The sequence below is a fragment of the Rhineura floridana genome, chromosome 11, assembly GCF_030035675.1.
Source record: "Rhineura floridana isolate rRhiFlo1 chromosome 11, rRhiFlo1.hap2, whole genome shotgun sequence".
Taxonomy (NCBI): domain Eukaryota; kingdom Metazoa; phylum Chordata; class Lepidosauria; order Squamata; family Rhineuridae; genus Rhineura; species Rhineura floridana.
Window position 1 is genome coordinate 26,225,524 of NC_084490.1, and position 14,047 is coordinate 26,239,570.

Consider the following 14,047-nt stretch of genomic DNA (forward strand, 5'->3'; position numbering starts at 1 on the left):
CAGGTTCCCATGCCAATGGCAGCTCCAATGGCAGTCTGTGGTCCCTTGCTGTTCTCCCAGCATACCCTCTGTCTCCTTGCAATGTGTCCCATTGCATTTTCTAAGGATTACTCCCTGGTAGGGGTGTTTGGGACAGGAGACATTTGCTTTCGGGTCTCTGTGCCCACCTCTGCCAGCAGAAATCACATTCCACCATCCCAGGGGCTCCTGAATGGCAATTGAATGAGACAGGACTTTTCGCTGGTTCATCTACCACCAGCACCACTTATGCCGGCTTCCCCGTGTTGGATTGCTCTGCCCTTTAGGAAGTGACATCCAAGACGATGTAAGGGTTTCCAGAAATAACAAATTGGAAATTGGCTCATGTAAAACAGGGAACTATTTAAAATTGAAATAGTGAGGTCTGAACCTTAGAAATGATTTTTTTTTTTATTTGGGGGGATGTATCTATTCAAAATTAATAATGATTCTTGTAATAATGTTATTTGCTAAAACATGGAGGCAGAATTGGTCTCCTAAAACTCAGGAATTAATAAGAAAAAATTGGGAACAATCAATATAATAAATGAAGTTGACATGTATTCTCTGGGGTTAAGAATAAATCTAGGTTTCAAAATATTTTGGATCCAAACTAGTTTTTGTGTAAACTGAATATATTTATGTATACACATTTATAAATCTCATTTTTAAAAATCAATATATCACATTTTAAGGTATTTTCTGAAGTATTGCTTCAAATGGTCTTACACTATGTAAATTCTATACATAGATTTAAAATTAAACTGAATGAAGTAATAAAAAGAACACCACATAAAAATAAAATGAGTAGATTTATACTATTTCTTCCTAATTAACTGGTCCCTATTGTTCAAGTCAGGCCTCATGATGATTATGTAGCACTTAGGAGCAAAGATACAACCCAGTAACCCAGCACTAGAGGCCAAAATGGAGAAGATCTCCACAGCCACCATGTTTTTCCCCTTGGTGCTCAGATAAGAGGGAACAAAGGACAACCAAACACTACAAAACACCAACATACTGAAAGTGATGTACTTGGCTTCATTAAAGCTGTCTGGCAACTTCCTGGCCTGAAAAGCTACACTGAAGCTGATAATGGCCAGCAGTCCCAGGTAACTCAGGACACAAAAAAACATTGAAACTGAACCTTCATTACATTCCACTATGATTTCTCCAGCCAGAGAGTGCATGTCAAAATCTGGGAATGGAGGAGCAGTACAGAGCCATACAGCACAAATACTGGCTTGAGTAAAGGAGCAACCTACAAGAACAGAGTTTGTGAATCTTTTCCCCACCCATTTCCTCATCCTGGATCCTGGCTTACTGGCCATGAAAGCCAAAACCACAGTGATGGTTTTTGCCAATATACAAGAAACAGCCACTGAGAAGATGGTGGCAAAAGTAGTTTGCCGCAAAGAGCAGATTACTGTGCGAGGCTGGCCAATGAACAGCAGCGAGGAGAGGAAGCAGAGAAAAAGGGAGATAAGCAGAGAGTAAGTGAGGTCTCGATTGTTGGCTTTGACAATGGCTGTGTCTTGATGCTTAATGAAGACTCCAAACACAAAAACTGTGATCAGAGAAAAAGACAAACCCCAAAAAGCTAAAGTGATCCCCAAAGGGTCTGAGAAAGAGAGGAAATTTAGGATCTTGGGAATGCACTGATCTTGGTCCTTGCTTGGAAACTGATCATCTGGGCATTTGAAACAATTGTCCATGTCTGAAAAATCAAGTAAATGACGTGTCAGTTCCACAATAATGACATACGTCAGGCATCCACTACAAATTAGTACAAGTTAGAGAACACAGTAATTCCTACCTTATTGTATTCATACATAGAGAAGTGGAATGGTGGTGACTGCAAAGATATCTTACTTTCTCATGATAGATAGATAGATAGATGATAGATGATAGATAGATAGATAGATAGATAGATAGATAGATAGATAGATAGATAGATAGATAGATAGATAGATAGATAGATAGATAGATGATAGATGATAGATGATAGATAGATAGATAGATAGATAGATAGATAGATAGATGATAGATGATAGATGATAGATGATAGATAGATAGATAGATAGATAGATAGATAGATAGATAGATAGATAGATAGATAGATAGATCTTTTTAGAAATGCATGATGTACTTATCATTTATGTGATGAATGTAAATTGATGTGGAATTTGATCATTTACCAAAGATCTTTCAATGACCTGGAGATTCTGCACTAAATGTCAGAAGAGCTTGAACATTTAAAAGTGTACCTTTGTAAATCTTTCTGCATATTACAATTACAGTAATGACGAGGGAACTGGGTTGTTATTGAAGATATTTGGTTTCACATGGGTGTGACATGTTGGGAACTGTGTCATGGCTGGCTTGTCCTAACTGAACTTATGCTAAGGGGAAAATATTGAAATGTATTATTATTTTATAAGACTGTGCATGTCGCCTACCATTCTGATTGGAAATCATCCCATCTGGACATGGAGCACAATCATAGCAACAAAACGGCTTCCCTTCCTTCTTTTTTCGGCTGTAGCCTGGATGGCAATGGCCATTACATTCAGCAAAGGGCTGCACCTATCCATAAAAAAGGAAGAACAGGTAGCTCTGTTTTATTTCTGAACCAAGAAGCTAAAATCCTTGCTTATCAGAGTGTAGAAAACTGACGGGGTTAAATTAGAAATCAGGCATGAACAGCATTCCTGAAAAGTATTGGTTGGGTAAATGAATGGCAGTAAAAATTAGAAAGGGGGTAGCGGAAGGCTTATTAAACTGTTTAGATAGTAATGGGATTGCTATGGGAAAAGGGAAGGACAGGGGGAGGATGTGTAGAGTATGTGGTTGAAGTGAAAGGATACAGACCAACAGCAGTGAATGTTCCTTCAAACCAATGGCATTCTCGCCTTGAGCAGGGGCTTGTTTGCCGCCACCCCCCTTATGTTAAAAGAATGCTCAGGATTTGTTCCCGAGGGGGGGGAGATGTCAGGTGGGGCCAGTTGGCCTATCTGGAGGAGGGATGAGCAGGTTTAAAAGCCTGCTCCTCCCCCAAACTTGCCTCTCTTTTGCCTTGCAGCACCCGCCATCTGTCCCTTGTCAGTATGGGCTTTGCTAGTCGCTAGTTGGGGCTGAGTAGGACTTTTTTTGGGGGGGGGGGATTCTGATTTCAAATTCCCTTTCATTTTGCTTACTCCATACTACGTGGGTTGATTCAACTGGCTTTTGGGGATGTGTGGTTAGCTTGCTTTGGCTGGCATGGAATTTGGGCAGGTGAGGAAGGTGGGGGTAAATGCCAGTACACTGAGGCATTTTGAGTAAAGGGCACCCCCTAGGGAACTGCCAGTGCTGTTTGCCTGGTGGGGATCTGGGGGGTGTCCTCGTGGGCCTAACTTGCTCATCATGGTGAATGCCAGTACAGCGGCGCCAGGATGCAGAGGTTTGATCCACATACTTGACTCTACTAGGAAGGAGGGACAAGTTCTTCCCTATCCTTGGCTGGGGAGTCACAGTCAGCGGGTGACTGACATACCCAGGGGACTGGAGGCAAATCTCTCAACCAGTTAGGTTTTATCCTCACCTGTCCGAAGAAGTTTCAATTTGGTTAATTGGTTGAAGTTTAAATAGTTGTTATATTTTAATAAATATAACATGATTCCATCTCTGTGTCATGAATCTTCTTTTGGGTGTGGTAGCAATAGGCATATTTATCCTTTCCTAAGAGGACATACTGATGAAGTGTATCCCAGCACCTTTGAACTGTCCACTCACCAGCTGGTGAGATGAAGGTTTAATCCTGCTCTTTGAAATGCATTTGGGAGGAGGAAGTAAAAGCAGCATCCCCTTCTTCCCTTGCCTCCCCAGCTGCGTGTTTAATTAGGGTTTAAAAATCCTAATTAACCATTAGCTTTGCCCTCCCCAAAATCCCAACTGGTAAGCAGAAGGTTCAATCCTGCAGGATTCTGCTTCCTCAGTGTACTCCCTGCCCAGAATGGATTGGTGAAGCAGATGCCTGTAACCAGCTGTGTTGATCATCAGCTAGCGAGAGGAAGGCTCAGTCCTGCTCAGTTTGGCTGCATGCATATGTTTCCTTGCTAGGAACAGGCACACATGAATACCTACATGAATTTCTAGTTTTTGATTTTTATTTATTTATTTATTTATTTTGTTACATTTATATACCGCCCATAGCAAGTAGCTCTCAGGGCGGTAAACAGAATAGGATAAAATACATACATCATAATAATAAAATCACAAAACATATAAGACACAATGAAAACAAAATACAATTAAACAAAATATAAGATGATAAAAAGGATTAGTATTACAAGATTAAAAAGATAAAAAGATTATGATTTCTTTAAATAATTGTATAAATTGTTACCTGTATATGCATTGGTAAAGGTAAAGGTGTCCCCGCACTTATAGTGCGAGTCGTTTCCGACTCTTAGGGTGACATCTGGCGACGTTTACTAGGCAGACCGTATATATGGGGTGGGATTGCCAGTTACTTCCCTGGTCTTTCTTTACCTCCCAGCGTATGCCGGGTACTCATTTTACCGACCACGGATGGATGGAAGGCTGAGTGGACCTCGACCCCTTTTACCGGAGATTCGACTTCCTCCTTCCGTTGGAATCGAACTCCGCCCATGAGCAGAGCTTCGGCTGCATTACTGCCGCTTACCACTCTGTGCCACGGAGGTAGCCAAGAAAATACAACGTATTTTAGGAGCCAAAGCCGTATAAAACACTAATTCTTTATGAGAATGAATAATGAAATAATGAAACTGTCCATATAATTTAAAAGATAAAAGAGAAGATATAAAAGGATTACATACCCCAGTGTTCTTTCTATGATCTTACTAATCATTTTACAATATCTTTTTGCTATAGGCATTCCCACCAAGTATGGTTCTTTTTACATCTCCAGTATGTCTTTGAATAGGTCTTACTCATCCTGTTTATTATAACTGAAGTTTTATGCTAATGATGTAGCAGTTTTTCCTACTTGCCATTGTTTTTTTTAAAAAAAATCATCTCTATTCTTTTCTCATCTTTCCACAAATATTTACAATATATTATTATTATTATTATTATTATTATTTAGATTTATATCCTGCCCTTCCTCCCAGTAGGAGCCAATTAGTTCCTATATTTCTTCCCCACATTATTCCATTTTGACTCTGTTTCACACGTCATTAATAATTTAAAGAGTTTTTATATTAGCTGCTTTTTATTTGCAAACTTTTCCTTCAAAACAAATAGGCATATTTATCTTTTCTCCAGCAGTTCTGAACTGTCCACTCACCAGCTGTTGAGAGAAAGGTTCAATCCTGCTCTCTTGGAAAGAGAATATTTCTTGATGCACTCTATGGTATTCAGTTAAAATTTCTCAACTTTGAAAATATTCAAACCATGGAGACACTGAATCTTTTAGTTCCCCCTTTATCTTCATATATTTCAAAATCTGCAAGATATTTATTGTTTCAGATTTTGAAATTTAAATTAACTCCTGCATCTAATTGGTGGTATTGGCATATTCAACAATGATCTGTATCAGTTCCATATTCTCAACTTTTGTTTGCCGGAACCCAGATTGAAATAGGTCACCATAACCAGTTTCATCCAAGAGTGCTTGCATAATTAGGGAATTAGAGATTTAAATATAGTTGTGGTCTTTTAAAATCCATTCATGTGTCCATATCATTATCAACACTGATGAAATCTACTTCAGACTACTTCTGTGATATCAAAATTACTTACCGGCCTAGTGTTCTAAAAAAAAATATGGAATTTATCCAGCAAAGTAAGGAAGGTCATTACATACTGGAACATTTCCCTACCCTACCCTGACAACCTATCTTTAAATATACATTTTCTTATTTTTTTAAAAAAATAGCCTGATCACAGCTGATTAAATGTGCTGTGTCATGTGATGGCTTCCCCATTCATAGTGAACTCTGATATTTATGTAGAACAAAACTATTTTAAAAAATCGACTTCACAAAATATACGATGGCAAAATAACTTGCTGGCCTTGAGTTTAACAAAATGAAATTTTCCTTGCAGGGTGGGGAATATTATTAATTTTGGAACTCTTCCCTTTATAATATGTACATTTTTCACATTTTTTCCCATTTTTTAAGACCTATAGCCTGATCCTAAGAGAAGGTGCACATATAAGGCACAAAATGAAGTGGAACAAAACTTTAATACACATGTATTGTAAAACCAGCATAAAATCAAACAATAAAATTCTACATACGGTAATAAATCAATGTCCATACAAGATGAAAGACAAAATACAAATAAGCCCAGTTGCCCCTCAGCTGGCAGTTGTAGACAAGGAAAGGGCTGGCTTATGTAGCTGTGGCAAGTTGAGCAAGCCCTAGCCAGCTGGGAAGGACTAGCCTCAGAGGCAGGCAATGGTAAACCCCCTCTGAATACCGCTTGCCATGAACACCCTATTCATAGGGTTACTGTAAATCGAAATTGACTTGAAGGCAGTCCAATGTTGGTGAAACTTTGTTACTATCTCTTGAAATATGCCAAATGGAGGAAATGGTAGGTATCAAAGGCAAAATGTTTGCTTTACTAATTACTCTTGTAATGTTTATTGCATTTCATTAAAATTTAGTTTTAAATTATTTTTATGCCAAGATTTTGCTTCTTTGAACTCCCAATGAAAGTAATATACAAGGGTAAGTGGGTTCATAGTATCCTCCTAAAATAGCTGCTGCTGTTGCTTTTGTAAAAAATCCAGAGATACTCATCATGTGTAATTAATGTTTAAATATGTTTTTATCTTTGGCCCTTTGTAGTGTATGCCTATTAAATCACAAGGCCACTGAAGAAGACTCTTGTTGAAATGTGTTTGGCTTTATTTGTATTTTGTCTTTCATCTTGTATGGGCATTGATTTATTACCATATTTAGAATTTTATTAGTGATTTTATGCTGGTTTTACAATACATGTGTATTAAATTTTTGTTCAACTTCATTTTGTGCCTTATATGTGCACCTTAACTCTCTTTTGAGCGTCATGTTTTTGTTAAGGTTGATTCAAGCTTTTCAGTTCCTATAGCCTGATCCCACCTGATTAAATGTGCTGTGCCATGTGATAGACTCTTTGTTCAAGGTGAATTCTTGGCTTTGTGATGCCTGTGGATCCATCCTTCCTATTTTCACCCGTAAGAAAGTTTGGTTTGGGAAAGTAACCCAGTTTATAATATCAAATCCAGCTGCTAGTTCACCATTCTCATCAAAAGACACTGTGTCACCAGCACTGTTGTTAAAAAAAACTGTCCTCAGGAAAGAGTGAAGCTAGAAGAATGAGGAAAACAGTGTTTGCATGATACAAGAGCACATATTTCTTGATCTGGAGAGAGAGGGAATGCAAACCCATAAAGATCAAGCAATTTAATGCTGTTAAGAATAATAATATGCAATGTATTTATTTATTTATTTTATTTGTTTCATTTTTAAACCGCCCATAGCGAGTGGCTCTCTGGGCGGTGTACAAAAGATTAAAAATACAGAAATACAAAATATCACAATAAATAAACAGTAAACAAAGAGATTTAAAATTGTAACATTAAACGCATTAAAATGCCTGGGAGCATAGCCAGGTCTTAACCTGGCGCCGAAAAGATAGAATGCTCAATGTAGTTGAGCATATATAAAAAACAGGGTATTCACTGATCATTATTATACAGTTTGGATTCAATTCAACACTTTGGAAAATAGCTTCATTCGGTTTGGACTGTTTCACTCTCTATCCAAATCAGTTTGGTGTCATATCCAAATCCTGATTTAGAGAAACTGAAGTGTCATGCCTTCCCATTCATTATTATGGGAAATTCAAAAACACAATAACTTTTTACAGTTCAGTTCAATTTATTATGCAACAACTAACCAGGCTTTTTGCATGCACACCAAATGAAAGAGACAAAGAAAAGCACTAAAACAGGGCAACATCTATTCATATTAAGATGGCCTTTATAGTGCCCCTTAACCTCCATCAACTGTAAGGTGTTTACATTTAATTAAAAGCCCCTAAAGGGCAAATGGACAGTTGAAGGCTATATATGGGGGCAATGTTCCAGGATGAACAGCAAAAGTTTTATATAATGTATCAGAGAGACACTTGAATGCTAATGTGGTGGTAACCTGGAAATCCATTTCCGTTAAGTGCCATGCAAGTTCCACACCACTATAACCTTTTGTTAGCAAGTGACCAACAGAAAAGCCCAATTTGGAGATTATCCAATTAATTTGGAAGCCCATGATTCTGGTCCCATGTCCTCATGTACCATTATGACAAGGGGAGAGGCCTGCTGGAAAATTATCTATAACCAGTAGTAAATGGCAGCTTTCTGGGCTAAGGTTTCAGGCTGACTCCATGAGTACAACAGCCTTAGGAGTAGATCTAGGGACATCTAGAGCTGTTAGAAGTTTATGTTGACTTTTTACTCTGACATAATTGGATGAAATTTGCAGCCACAGTAGCCCTCCTGATTGGATAATTCCTGTCAAATTCCAGACAAATAGGCCCAGAGGTTTTTGTGCTGGGCACATTTAAAGGTTTTTGTTGTGTGTGTGTTTTTTTAAAAAAAAGAACCATATATAACATTTCATTTAAATTGACTAAAATTGCAGGTATAGTGACCTTTTCTGAGAGTATGGAGAAGCATAGCTGCATTGGTTATCCTGCAAATAAAATCTTTATAGTTTTGTGGTTGTAATCTATCTATCTATCTATCTATCTATCTATCTATCTATCTATCTATCTATCTATCTATCTATCTATCTATCTATCTATCTATCTATCTATCTATCTATCTATCTATCTATCTATCTGTCTGTCTGTCTGTCTGTCTGTCTGTCTGTCTGTCTGTCTGTCATATTGTTGTATGGTCCATTTATATAAAAATAAAGATTGTAGAGTCGCCCCAAGTTTAAAAACCTTGGCACCAGAAATGAAGCTTATGTTCATATGTTCTTATGATCAACTAGTGAGTTCATGATGGACAAAATAATTATTGAAGCAAGCTGTTCCTCAATCACATTGTGAGGCCCCTTCTGATATTATCACATTGTGGTGGGTAGTGTAATTTGCCTGCTTCCTACATCTCTGCAGTAAATGCAGAATCTCAAGATTATATATCAGGATTTCACAACAGCAGCTCCTTCCATAGAAGCATTGTCCTGCTCCCAAGAGAATGACATCACTGTGGGAAATAACTGCACTAGGAAGTCTTAGCCTGTGTCTTGTAATATCCCTTCTTCCTGGACAGGCAGCAGAAGGATGCAAACAGCAATGACTTTCTCAATTACTTCTGCAACTGAAAGAAGCAGAATGGGCAAAACCATGATGTGAAGACATGTGTGGTGAATACAGCATGAGTCCAAGGGAAGCTATTTGAGATGGAAGAGATAGACATTTTAAGGAAAGGTGACTGTCTGTCTGCAGATTTGTATTATTTGTGTACTCCATGAATTGTTTAGCACCAATTGATTCTAATTGCAACAATTAGCATGAATTGATTAGATCAGCCATGACAAGCTATAAAATCTTACCTGCCAAGGTTGCACATTTGGAATATCCAGCTTACCTCTGCCTGCCATTGCTCTGTATGAGTACATCCTCTGTAAAGCATGTGCTATGGCATAGACTGCATTGTAGATGCTGTAACTTTGGCCAGTCATGATCATTTCAAAAAGAGCACCAGGGAGGCTCTCCAATTTCTCTTCACCACTACAAATATTAGTTATTTCCTTGTTCTCACTAGAATCTGAAAATAAGCAATTGAATGCATGTTGCCAAAAGATCCTGAGAAAACCATCTCCTTTGGGAGAGGAAGGATGTAGGACCTGTATGAACTGTGTAAACCCCAGCACTTTAGTTGAATGAATTGCAAAAGACAAGGCACCATGGAAGCCTTGTACATCAAAATCCCTCTGCATTGTTTCTAATGAGAAATCCCACTGTGCTGTCATAATCCACACTTTATGTACAGAAAACTCTGTAGTACCCTCTGTTAATGAAACTAAAAATGTTATCCATATTAAATGTGTCATGGTCTTAACTTCTGCACATACAATCAGTACTTTTACTTTTGAGATGGTAAGTGTAAAGAACTTGGCCCGGAGGTGTTCTAATGAACTGAAAGTGTCTATAGCTTGAGATACGGAAGGTGTTTTTTCATTGAAGGCTGTACAGATTCTATGCTGGTTAAGTAATGGCATCAGTGTCTGCATAAACCTTTGTCCATTGTCATCATCTGATGCAAGGATCCCTACCCATGTCCATTGGAAATACAGAAGCAGATGGACAATCCCTCTATATTGGTATACTTCATTGGGGACCATCCTGTAGAAGTAAGGGAGCTCGATATTAACATTCCTCGCTGGAGCTAATACACAGTAAGCAACCTAAGTGGAAAAAAACAATTTCAACACAATGAGCGGAAGTTATACTAAATTATAATGTTTTATCTCTACTGCCTGCTGACTCAGGAATTTCATAGTGTATAAAATGCTATTTGCTCTTTCATACAGGAGGAATTTTAAAGGAATAAAGGGTTTATGTTAGGGTCATTAGAATGTAAAATAAAATAAAAGATATTGGTTTTTTTCCTTTATAATTTTTAAGAGGCATTAGAAATGAGAGGATAAAATACTTTTTCTTCTTCTTTTCCTTGATGTAAACACCTTTGTTGTCTTTTTTGGTCCCAATTTAGTGAATCCCTTCAGTCAATTCCTCCTTTGGCTTTGTGGTAGTCTACTACATAATTTCAACAAATTTCTCACAAAGTATCAGACATTTGTGAAATATCCATTTTGTTCTTTCGTGTGTGTGAGTGAGTGTGAGATAGTATGAAATAAGTTGAAGTTTACATTTTTCTGTAGTTACTTCTTTGTTTAGTCACATTTATCAAAGGAAAAAATTCAAATCAATTCTTTATATGCCTATCACCATGGTAAGTTAAAAGAGAAGCTACACTGCTAAGAATGAAAGAAATCAAATCCTGGTGGGATAGAGGGGCAGAAGAATCATTCCTGCATCAAAAGTGTAGGTCATTAACAAATTGCAGAGAGCATTTTTGGATGGGGAAAACCTGGTTTTTTTTCAATGAAATAAATGTGGGAAAAAAAGGTTTTCCCCAGCTTAGGTATTTCATTTGAAAAAAAATGACCTGAGCCTGATGCTCTGCTGTACATTAAATGTTTTCCCCCTTGAATTAACTTTTTCTTTCTCTCTCTCAAAAAGAGAAAAACAGAAGTGAACAAAAGAGAAGGATATAAAAGAAAGATATTTATTGTATCATAGTTACAAAAAAATGTCATGGCCCATGAGCACACTCTACCTGTGGAATCTTGTAGATGCCTAAGAGAGTAGCCATATGAAGGGAGATGTCAGAATCAAGTCCCCCAATAACAGCTATCAGATTTTTTTTCTTGTCACATTTGAAGTTGGGGACAATTCTTTTTGTGGTGGACAGAAGATGCAGGATGTTCTGATAAGTCAACCTTGCATTTACATAGCTGTCATATATGTGAAACCCAAAGCTCATATTTGATAGGATTTTGGGGTTCCCATTGATTTCTTTCACTGCATATGCCAAGGAGAGAACATGCTGGTGGTTTTTCGGTATTGCACTAAAGAAGAGATGCAAGATGCATTAGATACTCAACCCTTCATAAATCATCTGTCCAAAAGCATGCAATTATTTACTTCAGGGTTATGGAAGAAGTGGCCCTTCAAATGTTGTTGAATTTCAGATCCTATCAGTCACGGCCAGCATAGCCAATGGCCAGGAATTATGGGCTCTGTAGTCTGGAAGACCAATGGTTCCTACCCCTAGTTTACAGGGCTTCAAATATTATTAGGAATGAATTTTGCATATCTTCAAACCCATGGAAAACAACAGAGGCAAAATAAATATATTATTTAATCCTATATCAGAAATGTCAGCTGTGTGTGTATAGGATATGGTGTGAGCTCCGTTACAATACATCTGTATTAAATAAACTTCTCAAACAATGAACACTGTAGTATAACTCCCATAACTAGTTAAACACATAGACAATGCATTTGCTATGTCAATAGATATATACCAGTCGAGTGGCCAGGACAGGATGGAGTCATGAAAATGTAAACAGCTCTTCCAGTGGACCATATGCTCCTTCCCACCGTAGCTGAGTCCTGAGACTAAGATAAGAGAAATGCCCCACATAAGCTATTTATTTCTGCACCAGTGACTAAGTGGTACAGCAGCTCTTTGTGATATCTGAAGTGTGGGTTTGAGTTCAGGGAGTTCCCTTTCATTTCACTTTGGTATGACTCTTTTGGTCAGACATGGATTGATCATTTGCATGCTTATTGAGTTCAGTGGGATTTACTCCTGTGCAATCATGATTAGGATAGGATAGGAAAAAATGATCATGGGGGAATGGAGTGGGAAGGAGAGGAGGAAAAAGGAAAAAGGAAGGGAGAGGAGAGGGGAAGGAGGAGAAAGGCAGGCCTGATCATTTGTGAGCTTACTGAGTTTAATGGGATTTGCTCCTGTGCAATCACGCTGAGGAAAGGTAAAACTGACCATAGGAGAGGAAGAGGGGGAGGGAGAAAGAGGGGATTGGAAGGGAGAGGGAGGGGAGAAGAAAGCGGGAGGGAAGGGTTAAAATGGAGGTGATGGGAGGGAGGAGGAGGGGAAGGCAGGTTTGAACATTTGCATGCTTATTGAGTTCAATGGGATTTACTCCCATGCAGTCATGCTTAAGATAGGTAAAACTGTCCAGGGGGAGGAGGGGGGAGGGTAGAAGGGATGGGAAGGAGGAGGAGGAGGAGGAGGAGGAAGGAGGGGTTTGGAAGGCTATGGGGATAGGGAGGGAGGGGCAAAAGAAGGGAAGGGGCAAGAGGGGATAGGAGGGAGGAGAAAGGGAGAGCAGGTTTGATCATTTGCATACTTCTTGAGTTCACTGGGACTTACCCCTGTGCAATCATGCTTAGGATAGGTGAAACTGACCTGGGGAGGGGCAGGGCGGGGAGGAGGAGGGCGGGGAGGGGGAGGGAAGGTGATTTGGTGGGTGGGTGCTTGGCCAAAGGAAAGCCCTTTTCCTTTCCAAAAGGAAAACACTGGGAACAGGATCATTGCTTTTCAGGCTTCCCCCCACCTTTTTATTCTACACATATAGTTTCCCACCCAAATTTAAACCAAAGCTGTCCCAGACCACATCTACATCAGACTGTTATTTCACTTTAGACAGTCATGGTTCCTCCCAAAGAATCCTGGAAAGTGTAGTTAGTGAAGGGTGCTGAGAGTTTCTGGGATATGCCCTGTTCCCCTCACAGAGCTTTAATCAGAGTGGCTGACTGTTAAACCACTCTGGCCACTGGAGCTTTGTCAGGGGAATAGAAGTCTCCTCTCAGCACCCTTCACAAACTACACTTACCAGGATTCTTTGGGGGGAAGCCATGACTGTCTCAAGTGAAATAAAGGTCTGGCATGGGTGTGGCCCCATAGGTTACTGAAGAGAGTACTAAATAGGCTAGCCACTCACTGTAAGAGCAAAATGAGGAAAATACATACCCAGAAAATCATGTGAAAGGAATAGCATATACGGTATTTTTCATAATTGTGAACTACATTTGAAATAATAAGCAGGCTGTTTTGTGAACATGCCGCAACTACTTGTATGACTTCTTTGAAGTCGGTATGACTTGACATGTGTGTGTGGTGGATGGAAGAAGTACTTACAGAAGTTCATATAGAAACTTGGTTTCAGGATCTTCACTGAAAGACAACTCATCAACTACACAGCCAAGCTGCGTAGCCATCTCTCCAATAATTATGTCCCCTTTCTGATAATATTCATATGGGATCTGGAAGGGACCAGTCATGGTACACATAACGGTGTTTTCCTTTCCCTCAGTTGATGGTAGATGCAGCCACAAAAAGAGGCACGGCAACCACATACACATCTGTGCCACCTTGGAGTAAATCTTTACCTAGAGTTCTGTTTTC

At 38.9% G+C, this 14,047-nt stretch overlaps 1 protein-coding gene across 1 annotated transcript; it reads right to left on the reverse strand.

Moving 5' to 3' along the window:
• Positions 1-836: 836 nt before the first annotated feature.
• On the reverse strand, positions 837-2,568 carry LOC133366387 (vomeronasal type-2 receptor 26-like). The gene is made up of 2 exons (XM_061589428.1): positions 2,478-2,568; positions 837-1,735 (listed from the first exon to the last, which is right to left on the reverse strand). The coding sequence occupies exons 1-2, from the start codon at positions 2,494-2,496 to the stop codon at positions 837-839; spliced, it is 918 nt and encodes a 305-aa protein (XP_061445412.1). The 5' UTR covers positions 2,497-2,568.
• Positions 2,569-14,047: the final 11,479 nt, after the last annotated feature.